The sequence below is a fragment of the Urocampus carinirostris genome, chromosome 12 (genome assembly GCF_059441175.1).
Source record: "Urocampus carinirostris isolate Australia breed hairy pipefish chromosome 12, RoL_Ucar_1.0, whole genome shotgun sequence".
NCBI classification, from domain to species: domain Eukaryota; kingdom Metazoa; phylum Chordata; class Actinopteri; order Syngnathiformes; family Syngnathidae; genus Urocampus; species Urocampus carinirostris.
This window is the reverse complement of record NC_142360.1, coordinates 8,141,686-8,160,399: the sequence shown is the minus strand read 5'-3', so window position 1 is coordinate 8,160,399 and position 18,714 is coordinate 8,141,686. Positions and strand designations below refer to the sequence as shown.

The following is an 18,714-nucleotide window of genomic DNA, read 5'->3' as shown; positions in this document are numbered from 1 at the left end:
ATAGCACCAACATAGTAATAACATAAGTAGTTATGTTAGAATTGCATATCAAACTGGGTGCCCTTTGCGCTAATTAGTAACAAAAAGTATCAGCTTGAAAACCCATGCTTTAAAGTTTGTCGTATACCTGTATGTTATCCACCCCCACGCCTAACGCCGGTGCACAAATCGAAGGCACTCGCGAGAAGTTGAGCGGAACCCGGCGGGGTCTAGGACCCAACGGGCTACGCGGCACAATAGCGCTGTTGTGCCGTGTTGGTGGGCCGCCTGACTGCAAGCCCGGGAGGGGGAAAACTCAATTTAACCCCATTGCCACGCGCAAATACTTGTCCTTTTGTGGCTTTATGTTATATGTTTAACGCTGGGCATCTTGCGAATGGGATAAAGTGGAGTAGCAGCGCTCAGACTTAAAGGTAAAATGGTGGAAGTGTGGACAATATGCCCGTGTGTTTCCTGGCTCGTAATGCCAGCATACTCGCTCCTGAGAACCAGGCCATTATTTTAACAAATAAGCCTCATGTTAAAGTTACCTCTTTTTAAAAAATGCCTTGTCGCAACGGGCGGTAAACGGTCGTTTACTTGTTCGCTCCCTCCTCGTCGCTCGTTTTAAAGGCTCCACCGCAAGGAAGTGACATGTCGGCGCCCATGTTTGATTTGGCCTTCGTCGTCTCCCGCTTCCGACGTGTCAATTCCTTTTGGCGCCAATGTCTTATTCATTACATCTGTTTTGAATGGTTGCAAATGTAATAACAACGTTGGAGTACAAAGCGTCATGACACAAGCAGAGTAAGGTAAACAAAGCGCCGGCCGCGATACTGTATGCGCTTTTTATTTAGGGGATTTTTCTGAACAGGCTAGCATTATTGTGACGTCACATCCGGTAACCCCTCCCCCTCAATATGGATTAGCATTAGGTAGTTGCTAGCATGTAGATAGCATCGCCTCCTTTCACGTATTAATTACCACCAGGTGGCAACTAATGTTCTCTGCTTGTTTAGAATTTCCGATTAATTTTCAAACAGATCTATTCAAAACGAAAGATACAATGATATAATGCACAATCAAGTCTACATAGAGTGAAGCTGGTTCAAAAGCTTTCAAGTGCCTCCCCCTATTCCTTTTATCCCCTACAGTAAGTAAACAAGCCATCAAAAGAAACATAAACCCCACAAAAGGGGAACAAATGACATCAAGTAAAAGTTCTGATTTAAGAAAAATCAAATATACTTAAATATACCTATCTATAAGACTCCTTGCACTAAAAGCAGGGTTCCATAAAAGTATCAAACAATTTAAAACAGCCTGTTTTGCTATGCATTGATAATAAACAAAAATGAAAGAATTTCAAATTGGTCCACGTATACTTTTGTTTTCTTCATGATGGCCTGGTAAGAAATCAAGGACACCTGACACCGTTCTTTTCATTGTCAACTACACGTTCCTCTTTTCAAGGTTGTGGAAAAAAAGCCTCATGTCGGCAGCACATGTTTCCAAGTGCTCTGCCCTTTTGTTCTCCTTTCTCACTTAAGAATAGTTTGTAAAACAAATAAAAACGCCCCTGGTTACTCCAGTTTACCCCCAAATTCCCAACACATGCTTTTGTTGTACGGATTGGAATGGCGGGTAAAATAATTTCCCACTGGCGCGAGCGTGACTGGTAGTGTTAAGGCGACCTTATGCATTCCACTTATTGCCAAAAGTCACCTGGAATAAAAACTCATCCGCGAGTGCAATACAAAATATTTATTTTGCATAAACTTGAATGACCATGTTCACCCCTCATGGGGAATGCCAAGCATGACCTCCTTGTTTAAACAACACTTTTGGTCTACTGGCACACTAACGTTTCATGAGAAAAGTGATTATTGCCAGAGAACCTGAAATGAATCAAAGGAAAAAAAATGAACTGAGAAATACAATTAATATCACTGCTTAAAACTGTATTAGCCTCAATGTGATGCCAAAAAGTACGAATGCTTACGATGATGATCAGGAAAAAAACTTGAGACTGCCTAATTTGTTGCTCAACATCACATCCTTTCTGTTATTTTTAGGAATACTATTAAATCCTTGATTATCCCATCAGAGGAAGCCACTAGCATGCTTATCAACTGGAGCTTTATGGTCAGTAGTAGATTTGACACGCCCCATGTGTGACTCACTCCTCCATTTTGGAGTACTCATAACATTGTCTTGTGGATCTGCAGGATGTGACAGGATGAAGCGTCTTAGGACCTCCAGCAGCAGCGACTCTTCTGACAATGAGAGTGAGTCACAGCACCACGTGTATAGCACTACATTTTGGCGGAACAACTTTATTTAGGTGCTGTGTTCGCGTTCAGGTCCCTCAACGTCATTCTGCTCCAACAAGTATGGCAGCAAACCGGGTACGCCTGCTGCGGACCCAAAGAAACCTGCTGAAGTAAGTCTCTTTATATCGCGGTGGCCCACACTTGTATCTACTCGATATCTTTACGTTTTGTGTCGCAGGTGTTCCGAAAAGACCTGATCAGTGCCATGAAGCTACCAGACTCACACCATATTCCACCAGAAGAGTACTACTTGCTGGCCGACACATGGAAACAGGAATGGGAGAAAGGGGTTCAGGTTCTGGCGAGCCCAGACACCATCCCACAGGCATTTGTCAGGTAGCAGCAGAGGTTTTTGGTTACTGTAAATTCCAGACTACAGAGCGCACCTGAATAAAACCCGCATGCTCAAATTACAGAACGAAACTCAAGTTTATCTTGTACCAGCCGCACCGGATTTAAGGCCACAGGGTTAAACAACTATAAGGAGAAATTAATTCAAGTCAATTTCTTACATATTAAACCTGGTGCATATGTGGCGCCAACCGAATGGGAAATTTGGCGTCGACGCCTTTGGCTACAGAATGCTAACTACTCTGTGCCCCCGCACACCAAACGCCATTTTCAGCAATACAGTTTTCAGTTCTGCTCAGAGTTGTTTACGTCACATGATTCGCATCATGTGATGAAGATAGTGATTACAAAGATGAGTACATATTTACTACTGTGCTGAAAGTAAACCCGAATTAGAGCTGCAACACATAAAATAAGAGCTTTATATTTCTAGAAGACAGCGCCAGGGCAACTATACTAAGAAAAACGCCAGATTGTAACACAGACATGGCAGTAAGTCTTTTTGTGTCGTCATTGGTGGATAACGTAGTATAGGAATAAATTGCGTTTGCTTGATATTGCTCCTTAAGGATTAAAGGAAACTATAGTGACCTGACGTTGACACTGCTGATACAGAAAGATATGTGTAGCGTTTTTGAAAGGTAACTTGCACTGCTGGTCATTTCGGACGTATACATTTAGGATTTGATTTGTGTCTGCAAAAGTTGAATCATCGTGAATATGTTGTAAATATTCAATAATGTACTGGTAAATCTCTCCTGTTTTGCATTATATGAATAATGTTGGGAAAAACATAGACTAAGTTCTCTCGAAGAGGGTTATAAAAGTGTCCAGACGTCACCGCGGTATTTTGTATTTAGAGCACATGCTTTGTGGAAAAGAGTAACTTGCCGCTCAGTATTTTAAGCTGCACTGTTGAAAATGTAGCAAAGAGGTTGGAGGTTGTAGTCTGGAATTGAAAGTACTTTTTTGTAGAATCTAAAACGACTAGAAGTTTTTATGTGTTGATCTTACAATGCTCAGCCTCATATTTCTAGGTGGCGGATTAACTTTCTACTTGCTGATGCCATCTTCAGTCTGAAATCATTATTACAGCCTCTGTTATACTCTTTTTGATGCATGCGCAAGTAAATTAAATTCTTAGATGAGGTTAATTAAACTCTTCATCATTTTTCATCCTTTTGGATGTTTGGATTGGCATTGGACTGTATTTGAAACAGACATTTTTTGATTTTTCACCCCAGAATAAAAAACAACAGCCAGCATGTGCATGAAATCACACTCATCCACTGCCCCTGGCCCTTTTTCTCCAGCGTAATGCCTTCCGTGGCCAGATCACTGGGCGTAAAAGTAAGATAAAAGAAGATAGGCGCGGTGGGGGGGAAATTTATACAGGCTCTTCCAACTCATTCAGGCATTGTTAACACATACTTAATAGAGAAAACATTTAATTAAAAAAAAAAAACAGGACAACTCTAACGAGACCCCACCTTTTTATATTATCCCCGTTTTACCAGGCAGTAGTGCATTCACAAATCTGATTTATGGTGATTTTATGTTCAGGATCATTGCAGAAAAGTCCAAGGAGATTTTATATGGTCACCAGAAGAAGTACATCCAATGCTCCGGAACAGAGTCCGCTGTCAACATAAAGGAGTTGGCAGAGGCCATGTGCCGCTACGACCTGGACGACGTCGACATCTACTGGCTACATGTGCTCAATGCACAGCTGCGATGCACGGGTGAGCCACAATTTGGTTTGGGGAACTCGTCGTTGTTCCCGATCCAATTTTGTATTTTGTCTGTATAATGTGCGTGGTATCTAGGCGAGGACCCAGTGGATGAGCTGATGATGGAGCGCACAATGGAGGCGCTGGAGGGCCAGTGCCACAACAATATGAGGCATGCCATCGAGACGGTGGAGGGCCTGGGCATCGAGTACGACGAGGACGTGGTGTGTGACGTGTGCCGCTCACCTGACAGCGAGGAAGGCAATGACATGGTTTTCTGCGACAAGTGCAACATCTGTGTGCACCAGGTTGGTGTCTCAAGGCAACACATTTATTTATACAGTACTTAGGAATATAATTTGAAGCGGTAGGGGTAAACCAGTGAAAGCTGTCGGGCCCTGCTGTTTAACAGAAGAGTGTGTTGTGTCACCCTAACCCGAGTGACATGGCGCATTTTCTTTTTTATTCTACGACTAAAATGGTCAAAGTAAGAAAAGGGCTTTTCAAATTCAGTCCAAATGTCAAAAAAAGGAAGTTTATTTGAGCGCGTCTAAGAATTTTTCTATACTTGCACGTGCAACAGAATAGGCTGCAATAATGATTGAAGTCAGAAGATAGCGTCAGCCTGTACAATATTTTGACGTTACAGACACAACCTTTAATAAAGATTAATACACTGGTAATAAAGATTAAAGATAAATCATTTTGAACCATTTACTGTACTTTTTAAGCAGCACTTTGATGGGGGGGCACTTATTTTAATAATCGATTAATCCAAAAGAATAATCATCAGATTAATCGGATTTAAAAAAACACATGATTAATTTCCTCTTTATTCAAATATTGACATTTTGTGAACAAATGAAAAAAAAGTGCATAAAACAGAATATTCCACAATGTTAAACAATAACAAATTCAGTGTTTGCCAAATAGCAAATAATATATATAAATGAATGCTATACACCTGCAAATATATACACACCGTACAATTCGGATTATAGAGTGAACCTGATTACGAGCCACACCCAATACCATCCATCCACCCATCCATTGTCTTCCGCTTATCCGAGGTCGGGTCGCGGGGGCAGCAGCGTTAAAAGGGAAGCCCAGGCGTCCCTATCCCCAGCCACCTCCTCCAGCTCATCCGACGGGACTCCGAGGCATTCCCAAGCCAGCTGAGAGACATAGTCTCTCCAACGTGTCCTGGGTCGCCCCCGGGGCCTCCTGCCGATGGGACATGCCCGGAACACCTCCCGAGGGAGGCGTCCAGGAGGCATCCTTATTAGATGCCCGAGCCACCTCAACTGGCTCCTCTCAACGCGGAGGAGCAGTGGCTCTACACCGAGTCCCTCCTGGACAACTGAGCTTCTCACCTTATCTCTTAGGGAGAAGCCAGCCACCCTGCGGAGGAAACTCATTTCGGCGACTTGTATTCGGGATCATGTTCTTTCGGTCACGACCCAAAGTTCATGACCATAGGTGAGGGTAGGAACGTAGATCGACCGGTAGATCGAGAGCTTTGCCTTTCGGCTCAGCTCCCTCTTCACCACGACAGACCGGTACAGGGTCCGAATGACGGCAGACGCTGCACCGACCCGTCTGTCGATCTCCCGTTCCATCCTACCCTCACTCGTGAACAAGACCCAAAGATACTTGAACTCCTCCACTTGGGGCAAGACCTCCTCCCCGACCCGGAGGGAGCATACCACCCTTTGACGACTGAGAACCATGGCCTCGGACTTGGAGGTGCTGATCCTCATCCCAGCCGCTTCACACTCGGCTGCAAATCGCTCCAGCGAGAGCTGAAGATCACGGCCTGAGGAAGCCAACAGCACCACGTCATCTGCAAAAAGCAGTGACGCAATGCTTAGGCCCCCAAACCGGAATCCATCCCCGCCAAGGCTGCGCCTAGAAATTCTGTCCATAAAAGTTATGAACAGAATCGGTGACAAAGGGCAGCCCTGGCGGAGCCCAACCTCCACTGGGAACGAATCCGACTTACTGCCGGCAATGCGGACCAGACTCTGGCACCGGGAATACAGGGACTGCACAGCCCGGATAAGACTGTGCGGTACCCCATACTCCCGAAGCACCCCCCACAGGGCCTCCCAAGGAACACGGTCGAATGCCTTCTCCCAAGTCCACAAAACAAATGTAGACTGGACAGGCAAACTCCCATGCACCCTCAAAGACCCTGCAGAGTGTATAGAGCTGGTCCAGTGTTCCACGGCCAGGACGAAAACCACACTGTTCCTCCTGAATCCGAGATTCAACTTCCTGGCGGACCCTCCTCTCTGGTACCCCTGAATAGACCTTACCAGGGAGGCTGAGAAGTGTAATTCCTCTGTAGTTGGAACACACTCTCCGGTCCCCCTTCTTAAAGACGGGAACCACCACCCCAGTCTGCCAGTCCAGGGGCACTGTCCCCGATGTCCACGCAATGTTGCATAGGCGTGTCAACCATGACACGCCCACAACATCCAGAGCCCTAATGAACTCCGGGCGGATCTCATCAAGGAGTTTTTTGACCACCTCGGTGACTTCAATCCCAGTAATACGAGAGCCCAACCCAGAGTCCTCAGGCTCTGCTTCCTCAGAGGAAGACGTGTCGGTGGGATTGAAGAGGTCTTCAAAGTACTACGCCCACCGATTCACAACGTCCGGGTCGAGGTCAGCAGCGCTCCATCGGCACTATACAAAGTGTCGATGGCACACCGCTCCCTCCCCCCCATGACGCCGGATGGTGGACCAGAATTTCATCGAAGCCGTTCGGAAGTCGGCTTCCATGGCCTTGCCAAACTCCTCCCATGCCCGAGTCTTTGCAACCGCCGAAGCCGCATTTCGTTTGGCCAGCCGATACCTGCCAGCTGCTTCCAGAGACCCACAGGCCAGGAAGGCCCGATAAGACTCCTTCTTCAGCTTGACGGCATCCCTCACCGCCGGTGACCACCAACGGGTCTGAGGGTTGCCGCCGCGGCAGGCACCGACTACCTTACGGCCACAGCTCCGATCAGCCGCTTCGACAATGGAAGCGCGGAACATGGTCCACTCGGACTCAATGTCCCTCGCCTCCCTTGGGACATGGGAAAAGTTCTGCCGGAGGTGTGAATTGAAACTTCTTCTGACAGGAGATTCTGCCAGCCGTTCCCAACAGACCCTCACAACACGCTTGGGTCTGCCGGGTCGGGCCGGCATCTTCCCCCACCATCGAAGCCAACTCACCACCAGGTCGTGATCAGTTGACAGCTCCGCCCCTCTTTTCACCCGAGTGTCCAGAACATGCGGCCGCAGGTCCGACGAAACGCCGACAAAGTCGATCAGCGAACTACGGCCTAGGGTGTCCTGGTGCCAAGTGCACATATGGACACCCTTATGTCTGAACATGGTGTTCACTATGGACAAACCATGACGGGGACAGAAGTCCAATAATGGAACACCTCGGGTTCAGGTCAGGGGGGCCGTTCTTCCCAAGTCTCCCAGCAGTACGATGGAGTCCCCAGGGGGCGCGCTCTCAAGTACACCCTCTAAGGACTCCAAGAAGAGTGGGTACTCCGAACTGCTATTTGGTGCATAAGCACAAACAACAGTCAGGACCCGTCCCTCCACCCGAAGGCGGAGGGAGGCTACCCTCTCGTCTACTGGGGTGAACCCCAACGTACAGGCGCCGAGCCGTGGAGCAACTAATATGCCCACACCGGCTCTGCGCCTCACCCACGGGCAACTCCAGAGTGGAGGAGAGTCCAACCCCTCTCGAGAGGACTGGTACCAGAGCCCAAGCCGTGCGTGGAGGTGAGTCCGACTATATCTAGTCGGAATTTCTCAACCTCACGCACCAACTCGGGCTCCTTCCCTGCCAGAGAGGTAACGTTCTAGGTCCCAAAAGCCAGTTTCTGTAGCCAGGGATCGTCGCACCAAGGACCCCTCCCTTGGCCGCCGCCCAGCTCTCTACGCACCCGACCCCTTTGGCCCCTCCTACAGGTGGTGAGCCCATGAGAAGAGGGTCTCACGTCGTCCCTTCGGGCTGTGCCTGGCCGGCCCCCGTGGGTAACGGTCCGGCCACCAGGTGCTCGCCAGCGGACCCCACCTCCAGGCCTGGCTCCAGAAGGGGGCCCCGGGAACCCGCGTCCGGGCGAGGGAAATTGAGGACCAACGCTTTGTTTCATCATAAGGGGTCTTCTGATCTGCGTTTTGTCTGGCCACTCACCTTGGACCTGTTTGCCATGGGTGACCCTACCCGACAACATAGCTCCTAGGATCATTGGGACGCACAAACTCCTCCACCACGATAAGGTAGCAGATCAAGGAGGAGCACCCAGTACATTTTTAATGGAATTTTTTTTTCTCTACATAAGCCGCACCTGACTTTAATCTGCATGTGCCCACATTGAAACATGAGATATTTACAAAGACAGACAAATCCAACTGTGTAAAATGTTTACTCCAAAATACACAATAATGCCAACCAATGAATAGGAATCCGCCTAAAGCGTTTCTGTTTTGTTGGATGTTGCTTCTATCACAACCTTATTTCTATTCACAAATGAAATAATTTGTAAAATTATTCCTAATATGGTAACTAGCCCTCTTCTTTAGATTGACACCTTTTCGATGATAAGGGTCTGTTCATGCTAGATTTATTCGTGCACCAAGCGCAAAGTTACATTAAACTTCCTCGACACATGTATTCCACCTTTTAACTTTACTGCTGGTGCACCCCTGGCGGCCATTACAATAAATGCATGAATTAGCTACATCACTGCATAAGCCGCAGGGTTGAAAGCTTAGGAAAAAAGCCGCGGTTTATATCCTGAATTTTATGTTTTTTCTTAAATTTATTATTTTAAAAAAATATATTTTTATAAAGTGCATAAACAGGCATTTTTTGTTGTTTAAATGGACATGAGCTTTTGGAACAAGACATACATGTAAATGTGAAAACCCAGTAACATCATTTTCAACATTAACAAAAATAAAAGTAACCCCCATCACCCTTGCTCACTAACACAATCACGCTTCTTTCTTTGAGAATTTACAATGAAAAATGTGAGCATGTCAATGAGGATCATCTTGAGGATGCTCTTTGTGATGACAGCTGCTTGCATGATTTAACTCGAAAGGTATCTCACATGCTAACATCAATTAGCTACCAGAGACGAAGGTTAAATTTCTACACTTAAAAATTCAAATAACAAACAAACAAAAACAAATCATGTAGTGGCTTACCTTGCAAAAGAGCTCCCTTTACATCCTTCTTGGTGACTCCATGTTTTGGTTATTGCTGCCTCACCATCGTGGTGCTCCCGTGCCATATCCCTTTTGCAAAGCTTGAAAGAGACGCACTCTTTAGTTTTGTGAAGTGTTGATTGCTCCCACTCTTTTGTGGACTTTTCTCTGTGACTGCATGCCTCATGAATTAAATTGACTGTTGCATTTGAAAATAGCCAACTCATCTGCGTGTGTTATGTTTCCACAACATGCTGATTGACGCATAAAACGTGCGACACAATTATCTAATTCGTTGTTAGGCTTTCAACCATCAACTTTCTTTGTCGCGGCTCTAAACTTTATACCGTTTTTATATTTTGCAATCATGGTCGTCACTGGTTTTCACTTTTCCTTCCCCTTGTCACAAAATTGGGAGCTATTATTATGAGTAAAAAGTCATGTGAAGGCAATTACACACACTAAAGTATGAGAAAATGAGATATTATCCCTTGCAAATAAAATTGTGGGGAGCATGAGAATACAGCACAGCTGTGATTCATTGGGTAGCTATCCTTGTCTTACAACCCCTTGTGTTCATTTTGTCTTATGTGCATAAAAGCCGACCCCCCTCATTTCATTATTGTATTTCTAGTTCGAAATTTGGCTTATATGTGAGTTTTTATATGGAAGGTAATGGAGTGGCCCTTGTGCGAAGATGCTGTATTTCTTTGTTACCGCAGGCCTGCTACGGAATCGTCAAAGTCCCTGTGGGGAATTGGCTGTGCCGCACGTGCGTGCTGGGAATTGACCCGCAGTGCCTGCTCTGTCCCAAAAAGGGTGGAGCCATGAAAGCCACGCGTGCAGGCACTAAATGGGCGCACGTCAGCTGTGCCCTGTGGATCCCTGAGGTAGGTAAACGAAGAAAGACATATTTCCCGATAAGCAGATCATGATTTTCACTCACTCGAAACAGGTCAGCATTGCGTGCCCTGAAAGGATGGAGCCTATCACCAAAGTGTCTCACATTCCACCCAGTCGCTGGTCGCTTATCTGCAGTGTGTGTAAGATCAAAACTGGCGCGTGCATCCAGGTAAGGCTGCGAGTAAATACAGTGGCTACTTCTTCCACGCCTTCTACGTACAAAATAAATTAATTGCCGAATCCATCTGGTATATCTAATTTCTAGTATCTTGAATATTTTTTCCCCACAAAATATAACTGAAAACCAATTAATCAGTTCACAGCCCCCCAACATCATTCAAGTTACCCTTAACTGTAATCCCTCGCTGTATAGCAGTTTACGTTTTGTGGTTCCGTTATTTTGCAGATTTTCACAGTGCATTGTGTTCTCCATTCTGATTGGCTAAACAGTCGACCTGACTCTTCTCTGCCTGTGCTTCAATAACATCGCGGTCTAAGTTGTATACGATTAGCTTGACAATTCTACATTGCATACGCGCAAATCTTCTTCATTTTCAAGTTTCTCTGAAATACATTGGGTCAATAAATGCTTTGGACCCGCAACCGCAAGAAAAGGCTGTGGAAAACGCTCTGTATCGTCCACATGATGGCAAAAATATTTGAAGTAAGGATAGTGTCCTTAAATCATTTTTAACATTACAGTGGGACCTCACTACTTCGCGCTTCGATGTTCGCAGATTCAGAGCTTCGCGGGCCTAGAAAATAATACTAATAAAATAAAATAATTTACTTTTTTTTCCCCCAAGCATTTTTGAAGCGGCGTCGCTACTTCGTGGTTCCACGTTCGCGGTTCCACGTTCGCGGGTTCAGAGCTTCGCAGGTCTAAAATAATAATAATAATAGAATAAAATAATATATATATATATATATATATATATATACTGGACTGTCTCAGAAAATTAGAATATTGTGATAAAGTTCTTTATTTTCTGTAATGCAATTAAAAAAACAAAAATGTCATACATTCTGGATTCATTACACATCAACTGAACTATTTCAAGCCTTTTATTATTTTAATATTGCTGAATTTGGCTTACAGCTTAAGAAAACTCAAAAATCCTATCTCAAAATATTAGAATATCATGAAAAAGTATACAAGTAGGCTATTCAACTAATCACCTGAATCATCTAATTAACTCGAAACACCTTGCAAGGTTTCCTGAGCCTTAAAAACACTTAGCTTGGTTCAGTAAACTAAATCACAAGTATGGGGAAGACTGCTGTCCAGAGGACCATCATTGATACCCTCCATCAGGAGGGTAAGACACAAAAAGAAATTTCTCAAAGAGCAGGCTGTTCACAGAGTGCAGTTTCAAAGCATATCCACAAAAAGTCTGTTGGAAGGGAAAAATGTGGCCGGAAACGCTGCACAACCAAGAGAGATGACCGCAGCCTTAACAAAATTGTGAAGAAGAGCCGGTTCCAGAATTTGGGGGAGCTTCAAAGACAGTGGGCTGAAGCTGGAGTCCAGGTATCAAAAGCCACAGTTCACAGACGTGTCTGGGAAATGGGCTACAATAGCCGTATTCCCATGGTCAAGCCACTTCTGAACTCAAGACAACGGAAGAAGCGTCTGACTTGGGCTATGGAGAAGAAGCACTGGACAGTTGCAGAGTGGTCCAAAGTCCTCTTTTCAGACGAAAGCAAGTTTTGCATTTCATTTGGAAGTCAAGGCGCCAGAGTCTGGAGAAAGGCTGGAGAGGAGCAAAATCCAAGTTGCTTGAAATCCAGTGTGAAGTTTCCACAGTCAGCAATGGTTTGGGGAGCCATGTCAGCTGCTGGTGTTGGTCCACTGTGTTTCATCAAGTCCAGAGTAAATGCAACTGTGTACCAAGAGATTTTAGAGCACTACATGCTTCCATCTGCTGAAAAGCTCTATGGAGATGAGGATTTCATTTTCCAGCATGATCTGGCACCTGCCCACAGTGCCAAAACCACCAGTAACTGGTGCACTGACCATGGCATCACTGTCCTTGATTGGCCTGCTAATTCCCCTGACCTGAACCCCATCGAGAATTTGTGGGGTATAGTTAAGAAGAAGATGAAAGACACCAGACCTGCAAATGCAAATGAGCTGAAGGCCGCTATCGAAGCATCCTGGGCATCAATAACACCTCAGCAATGCCACAGGCTGATTGCCTCCATGCCACGCCGGATTGATGCAGTAATCCGTGCAAAAGGATTCCCAACCAAGTACTGAGTGCATCAATGGACATTTTCAAATGTTTGATTTAGTTTTGCTGTTATAAAATTATTTTTTTACTTGGTCTGAAGTATTCTAATATTTTGAGATAGGATTTTTGAGTTTTTTTCAGCTGTAAGCCAAAATCGGCAATATTCAAATAATAAAAGGCTTGAAATAGTTCAGTTGATGTGTAATGAATCCAGAATGTATAACATTTTTGTTTTTATAATTGCATTACAGAAAATAAAGAACTTTATCACAATATTCTAATTTTCTGAGACAGTCCAGTATATATATATATATATTTATATATATATATATATATTTTTTTTTTTTTTTTAAAGCATTTTTGTAGGGGCGTCGCTACTTCGCAGATTTTCACTTTTCGCTGGTGGTTTTGGTCCCCATTAACCGGGATAACCGAGGTCCCACTGTATAGTGAAATACAGTCAGTACAGCAAAATTATTTTTAAAATTCTAAATTGACAGTACAGAATTTATTTGTAAAAAAAAAAAAAAAATCACACAAAGTTGAGTACCAGGACTTTTATTTGTTGAACAAACGATTGAACCTGTAAACTGTTTATTTTGGTCTCAATGTATAATAGAGTATTTAATAAAGGTTTCTTCTTTGTAGGTTTTGACTATTGTGAGGCCTTTTTGGAACGCAACACCCGCAAAAAACGCGGGATTACTGTATAGCTATAAAACACATCTGTCTGAGGCCTAAAAAAATCATTCGAATAGTAATTGTACATTAAAATGTAGTAATAAGATATCATTAAAACAAAATGCAATTAATTATGCGAATTTATCATGTAGGAAATTGTCAGTTGCTAGTGGTGGTGTGAGGAGCACAAGAGACTATTGATGATGCGCAAGCGCGTATTCATAGCTAGGGTCACACAAACGCCATAAAAATAGATGTTAAATTTAAAAAACGCAGCGCGAGGGATCAGGTCTGAATGGAGGGAAACGCATGTGCTCAGTGGGGCATGCTGATACTGGCGGTGAAAAGTCTCCAGCACTTGGCCCTCTAGTGTTACCGCCTGGAAATTCTTGCGACTTGGATTTTGTCTTATACATCGGGCAAGATTTCTTATTTAGAATTTTTCATATTTAGAGTAGGTCATTTGAAGAGGGGCCACTGTTTGAAAACTCTTAACATCACCTACAAAATGGCCGGCCTTCCCCACAGTGCTCAGTGAAGAACTGCACCACACCCTTCCATGTGACCTGCGCCTTCGAGCACAGCCTGGAGATGAAGACCATCCTGGATGAGGGTGACGAGGTTAAATTCAAGTCGTACTGCCTCAAGCACAGCAAACCTAAAGCGGCGGGCGAGGCGAGCCTGAGCCCGGCACGTGCTAAGCCCCCGGCGTCGTCTTCTGACTCCACCAAGGTGGGCCTGCGGGCGCAGCGGCTGCAGGAGCTGGAGGAGGAGTTCTATACGCTGGTGCAGCCGGAAGAGGTGTCGCGGGCTTTGGGGCTCTCGCATCGCTTGGTGGACTTTGTGTACCAGTACTGGAAACTGAAGAGGAAGAGCAATTTCAACAAGGCCCTGCTGGCGCCTAAGGAGGACGAGGAGAACCTGGTTCTGCAGCCGCACCAGGACAGCATCCACACACGCATGCGAATGTTCATGCACCTGCGGCAGGACCTGGAGAGGGTCAGTACTCTTTCCTTTTGCTCTTAGTCACTTTTTGGCAGTGTAGCAATATACCTTTTGACTAAGGAAAAATGAATTATAAAATGTTTTAAATTATGCGTTTGTTCGATGATGTCCATAGTACGACTGAGGCTGTTGGCGGCCCACTTCACGGCTGTACTTTCCCAAGACACATAGTAGGAAGCGGTGCCCCGACCACCGAGGTCATTAAGGAATCCGTGATTCGTTTTAAGCGGACCCAAAAGAAAGACGTAATTGGTTTGCACAGGTAGTTACGAAGTTAGTGTGTAAGTAATAAAGGTCTCCAAAAATCATTGCCACCACTACTAATAAAGCAATGTATGTACTCTACTGTAGTGTCTTTCGATAAAGATCAAGATATATTCAAGTATTTCTACAGCAATGATAAGATGGTGATTGAAAATAAATCCATGCTTTAACTTTCTGCTCAATGTGATGGGTGAATATGAAACATTTTCAAGTCAGTTTTAGGCACTTTCTATTTATAGTTAAGGAGAGAAGACTTTAATGAATTACGAACTTGCAAGGATAACAGGAGATGACTATAGAAAGAAACACTCTCGATGCCAAACTGGGAATCTGTTCTAAAACCCCATCACTGAGCACTTTCATTTGATTAAATCAACTAGGTTACAAAAAGCAGGGCAGCCTTTAAAATACTTGAAAATCAAATGTAAACTGTGCATAATGGCCAAAATAATGAACTACCTTCCTGAGGTATCTCCTTTGCATGTGTCCGATATTTAAAACAGATTCAACTTTTTGGGACATTTTCCTATTCTTTTGGTTTTCAATGTGACCATTGTTTAAAATTCTACTCGATTGTTAATATCATCTTTGACTGATACTTCATTTATACTAGTTAAATTCAACACACTTAAACCACTCAGTCAAGCACTTATTGCTTGGTAAAACAAAATTTAAGTCAAGTTGTCCTTGCAACTTAGTTCTTTTAGGTGTTCGGCCCTCGATTGAATAAATTAGGCTCGTTCAAAATGTTTAAGCTATGTCATTCACACATAAAAAAACGTACTGGACACAGACCCAATGAAAAATATATCTAAATTCATCTTTGCCTTATTAAATGTGTGTGATTGCGTCATGTCCATCTGTTGCTACAGGTGAGGAACCTGTGCTACATGGTGAGTCGGCGGGAGAAGCTCAAACTACTGCAGAGCAAAGCCCAGGAGCAAATGTTCAACCTGCATGTCACCCTCTCAAGCCAGGAGATCTCTGCTGGTGAGATATCCTTTTCTCATTTTTTTTCCTGAGCCCTACAACTCTATAGTAGACTAGTAAAACTAACACTTCCTGTTTCTGACACGTAAGATGACGTGGAATGTATTTGTAGTACTTAGACTCAGAAATTAGAAGTGACAATCTACAAAAATCAATTCTTACATTCTACTAACTTTTTTTTGTGTGTGTAATCTTTCTTTTCAAATGGACAGTGTGAATTATTTTACCACTAGATGTTGCTGTATGGTGTACTACAACAAGAAGCACATGGAAGAAAACAAACTAGAGAGACTAAAAGTGACCGTAATTCCGCATTTTTCCTTTTTTAAGTTTTTTGCCAAGCCTTTAGCAAGGTTAATGGGTACCCATAGCAGCAAGATGTCGGGAAATATAACAGCTCCCTTTGGGTGAGGCTCATGTTATGTAAAAGAAATGCAAATTACTCGAACAACAAGTATTTAAAAAATGAAATGCATGTTTGTATGATAGTTGGTGTATTTTTGCTTATTTTTTTAAGAAGGGTAGTTTTTTTAACCACTAGTAGGCACTAAAAATTACACACTGTCCCTTAATTAAAACAACACATCTACTATTAGTGTTTTCCCATTATTCTTTTCAAGAAACGAGGTATATATTGCGACTTGCAGTATTTGGGCATTTTTGTAGCTGTTAATTGTGATTGCACTACTCTTCATTGCACCATTGTTACGATGCCCATTTTTTTTTTCCCATTGATTTCATTGACGATTTTTATTGCTTAGTCCAGTTTCCAAGCACTACGTTTTAAATATTTTTGCCTATATATCCCGACAGTCTTTTATCTAATTTTTCTCTTTAAAGGCTGAAATATGTGTTTATCATGGCGTGCGATGTTTCACTATGCAATTTAACAAATTATTTTAAGTGAAAGCAAGAAAGAAAATATGTAACGTTTCCTGCCAATGTGGTGAGAATATATAGATTTTAAACTGAATAGATTGGAATACATTGAATTTAGCATTAACATTACAATATAAAATGCTACACTAGAGAAACCTTTGTTCCTACAATATTTATGAAAAAGTGGTCTTGGTTTCTGATATTCTTTTGTTCACTTGTGTGCAATTTTGTGGATCCAAAGGTTTGGCCACTTCCTTCCAAATGGAGAGCGTTCTGTTCCGGCCTCCTCCAAGGATAACTTTGAAGCTGAAAATGCCCAAAACACCCAGCTTGGGAAACTCCCACACCAACTCCAAATCCGCCAACGGGCCCCTGTGCCCTGACAATAGCGGGAACGTGTCTGAACGTGCCAATGAAGGTCTGGGTCAGGGAAAGCCTCAGTTACACGGGCACGCTCGCCGTGAGGAGCGGGCCAACGGCCGCCTGGTTGGGAAACCCTCGGTCGGGCAGCCGCCGGCCGGGAAACCGCTGGCCCTGCATTCTGCTTTGCACGGCCACTCGTCCAACGGTAAACCCGAGCAAGAGCGTGCCTCTAAAAACGGCCCGGTCGCGCAGATAAGCGGCTCGTGCCAGACGCTAGGCGATTCCGACGTGCCCAAGCAACCCTTGGCCAAAGGCGCTTTTGGGAAGGCGGCCATGGAACACTTTGGCAGGTCGTTCAAGGAGGCCACCATGAATTTTGTACGGACCACCGAGGACATGCGGGCTTCGGATAATAAGCTTACCCGCAAGGAGAAACTGTGGCCTGCGCCTGCCGGCAATGCCCGCTTGTACCACGATAGTGACGGCTACTGCCCCGATCTGGAGCTCAGCGATTCTGAGCCCGAGGTCAAAGGCAGGCACCGGCGCCAGGGCGCGCCGCCCATGCCGAACACTGCCCGGAGAGTGGGAGGAGGCCCAAAGGGAAGCGGGTGTGGGAGACAGTCCCTTGGTGCCGCCTCCAACGGCGTACGGAGGTGACGGCAGACCGGTCAACCCTGGCTCACCGTGTGAGAAAACAGATTAGCGTGTCGACTGGTTTTTACAGATCACGACTTGTTACCGAGCGGCACACTTTGTTGCTCATCGCACAGTTGGATGTACAATATTGTGAAAAATGGACCAAATACATTACAAAATGAAAACACTCCACCACGATTTGGGATGCTGATGTCACAGTGTTTCCCTGGCTAAGGTGACAGCCCGAGTAAAAATGATCACGAATCCATACTTTCAAAAAAATGTGGCTTTATACAAGACAGCAAGAAGTTTCTGGCATTACAAAAAAAGATGGAGAAGTATTAAAAACAGCGGCAATAAATAGACGTTTTATTTTGTAATGTCTTTCTTTTGGGAGGAGCTATTTTCTTTAAAAAAAAAAAAAAAGTCTAAAAAACATAGACCTGGAAATGATGGAAAAGTTGCTGTGACCGGAGAAGACAAAATTCTTCACAATGACAATATCTCTGTCCTCATGTATTCACTGCCTTCACTTTCTTGTTTGTCTCCTCCCCAATTTGATTAAAAAAAAGCAAATCAAGAGTGTTTGTAATCAGTTGCATTTGTAATCAGTTCAAAACTGTTTTCAATTATTGTCATCTACTCGCACTTGACGCTGTTTCAAGTTTTTATTTGGCGATCAGTAAAAAAGTGTAATTTGAATACTGTAGTTGTTCAGTATTATGCTTTATCATTCGGCCTACTTTAGTAGCTTCTGTCTATCTACCTTGGTAATATCCGTCAAGAGGGGTGACCGACAGCAAGACAAACACATAAAGTAGCAAATAAAATAAAGAGAAAATAAAAAGGGAAAAAAATAGCAAAAAAACACACAAACATTTTTTGGACCATGGCCAACCCAAATGCCCAAACAAGTTGGGTCTCAGCACCTAAGATGGTCATGCCTTCGCCCCTCCAGATGAAACGGGACACAAGAAAACGGCCATGTCACTCGGGTCAGGGTGTCACAACACAATATTCTATTCAATAGCAGGGCCCGACAGCCATCACTGGTTTACCCCTGCCGCATCATACAGGTGCCCTGCCCATCCCTTAGAACACATCCAAACATCCCACTATCCTACTCCACTCATTCCTACCACC

The 18,714-nt window shown here is 44.2% G+C and overlaps 1 protein-coding gene and 1 long non-coding RNA gene across 3 annotated transcripts in view; one reads left to right on the top strand and one right to left on the bottom strand.

Moving 5' to 3' along the window:
- Positions 1–18,714, bottom strand: part of LOC148354815 (uncharacterized) — a 99,105-nt gene that overhangs the window by 15,603 nt on the left and 64,788 nt on the right. The window contains exon 2 of the long non-coding RNA XR_015852238.1: positions 9,617–9,717. This is a non-coding gene — a long non-coding RNA (uncharacterized LOC148354815). The remainder of the gene's footprint in view (positions 1–9,616; positions 9,718–18,714) is intronic.
- On the top strand, positions 197–18,153 carry jade3 (jade family PHD finger 3). Of its 2 annotated transcripts, none has more exons than XM_088349864.1 (12): positions 197–413; positions 2,055–2,124; positions 2,208–2,267; positions 2,343–2,422; positions 2,491–2,648; positions 4,227–4,405; positions 4,490–4,701; positions 10,339–10,506; positions 10,572–10,688; positions 13,963–14,433; positions 15,576–15,693; positions 16,814–18,153. In XM_088349864.1, exons 3-12 carry the CDS (start codon positions 2,219–2,221, stop codon positions 17,590–17,592), a joined length of 2,331 nt encoding a protein of 776 aa, XP_088205990.1. In that variant the 5' UTR covers positions 197–413; positions 2,055–2,124; positions 2,208–2,218; the 3' UTR covers positions 17,593–18,153. The 2 variants fall into 2 exon arrangements, with proteins under 2 accessions (XP_088205990.1, XP_088205991.1); XM_088349865.1 differs by lacking the exon at positions 197–413 and adding an exon at positions 663–791.

Coding starts and splice junctions, on each gene's coding strand:
- jade3 (XM_088349864.1), top strand. CDS start 2,219: ATGAAGCGTCTTAGGACCTCCAGCAGCAGCGACTCTTCTGACAATGAG. Junction 2,649..4,226: donor ATCCCACAGGCATTTGTCAG/GTAGCAGCAGAG, acceptor TTTTATGTTCAG/GATCATTGCAGAAAAGTCCA. Junction 14,434..15,575: donor TGCGGCAGGACCTGGAGAGG/GTCAGTACTCTT, acceptor CTGTTGCTACAG/GTGAGGAACCTGTGCTACAT.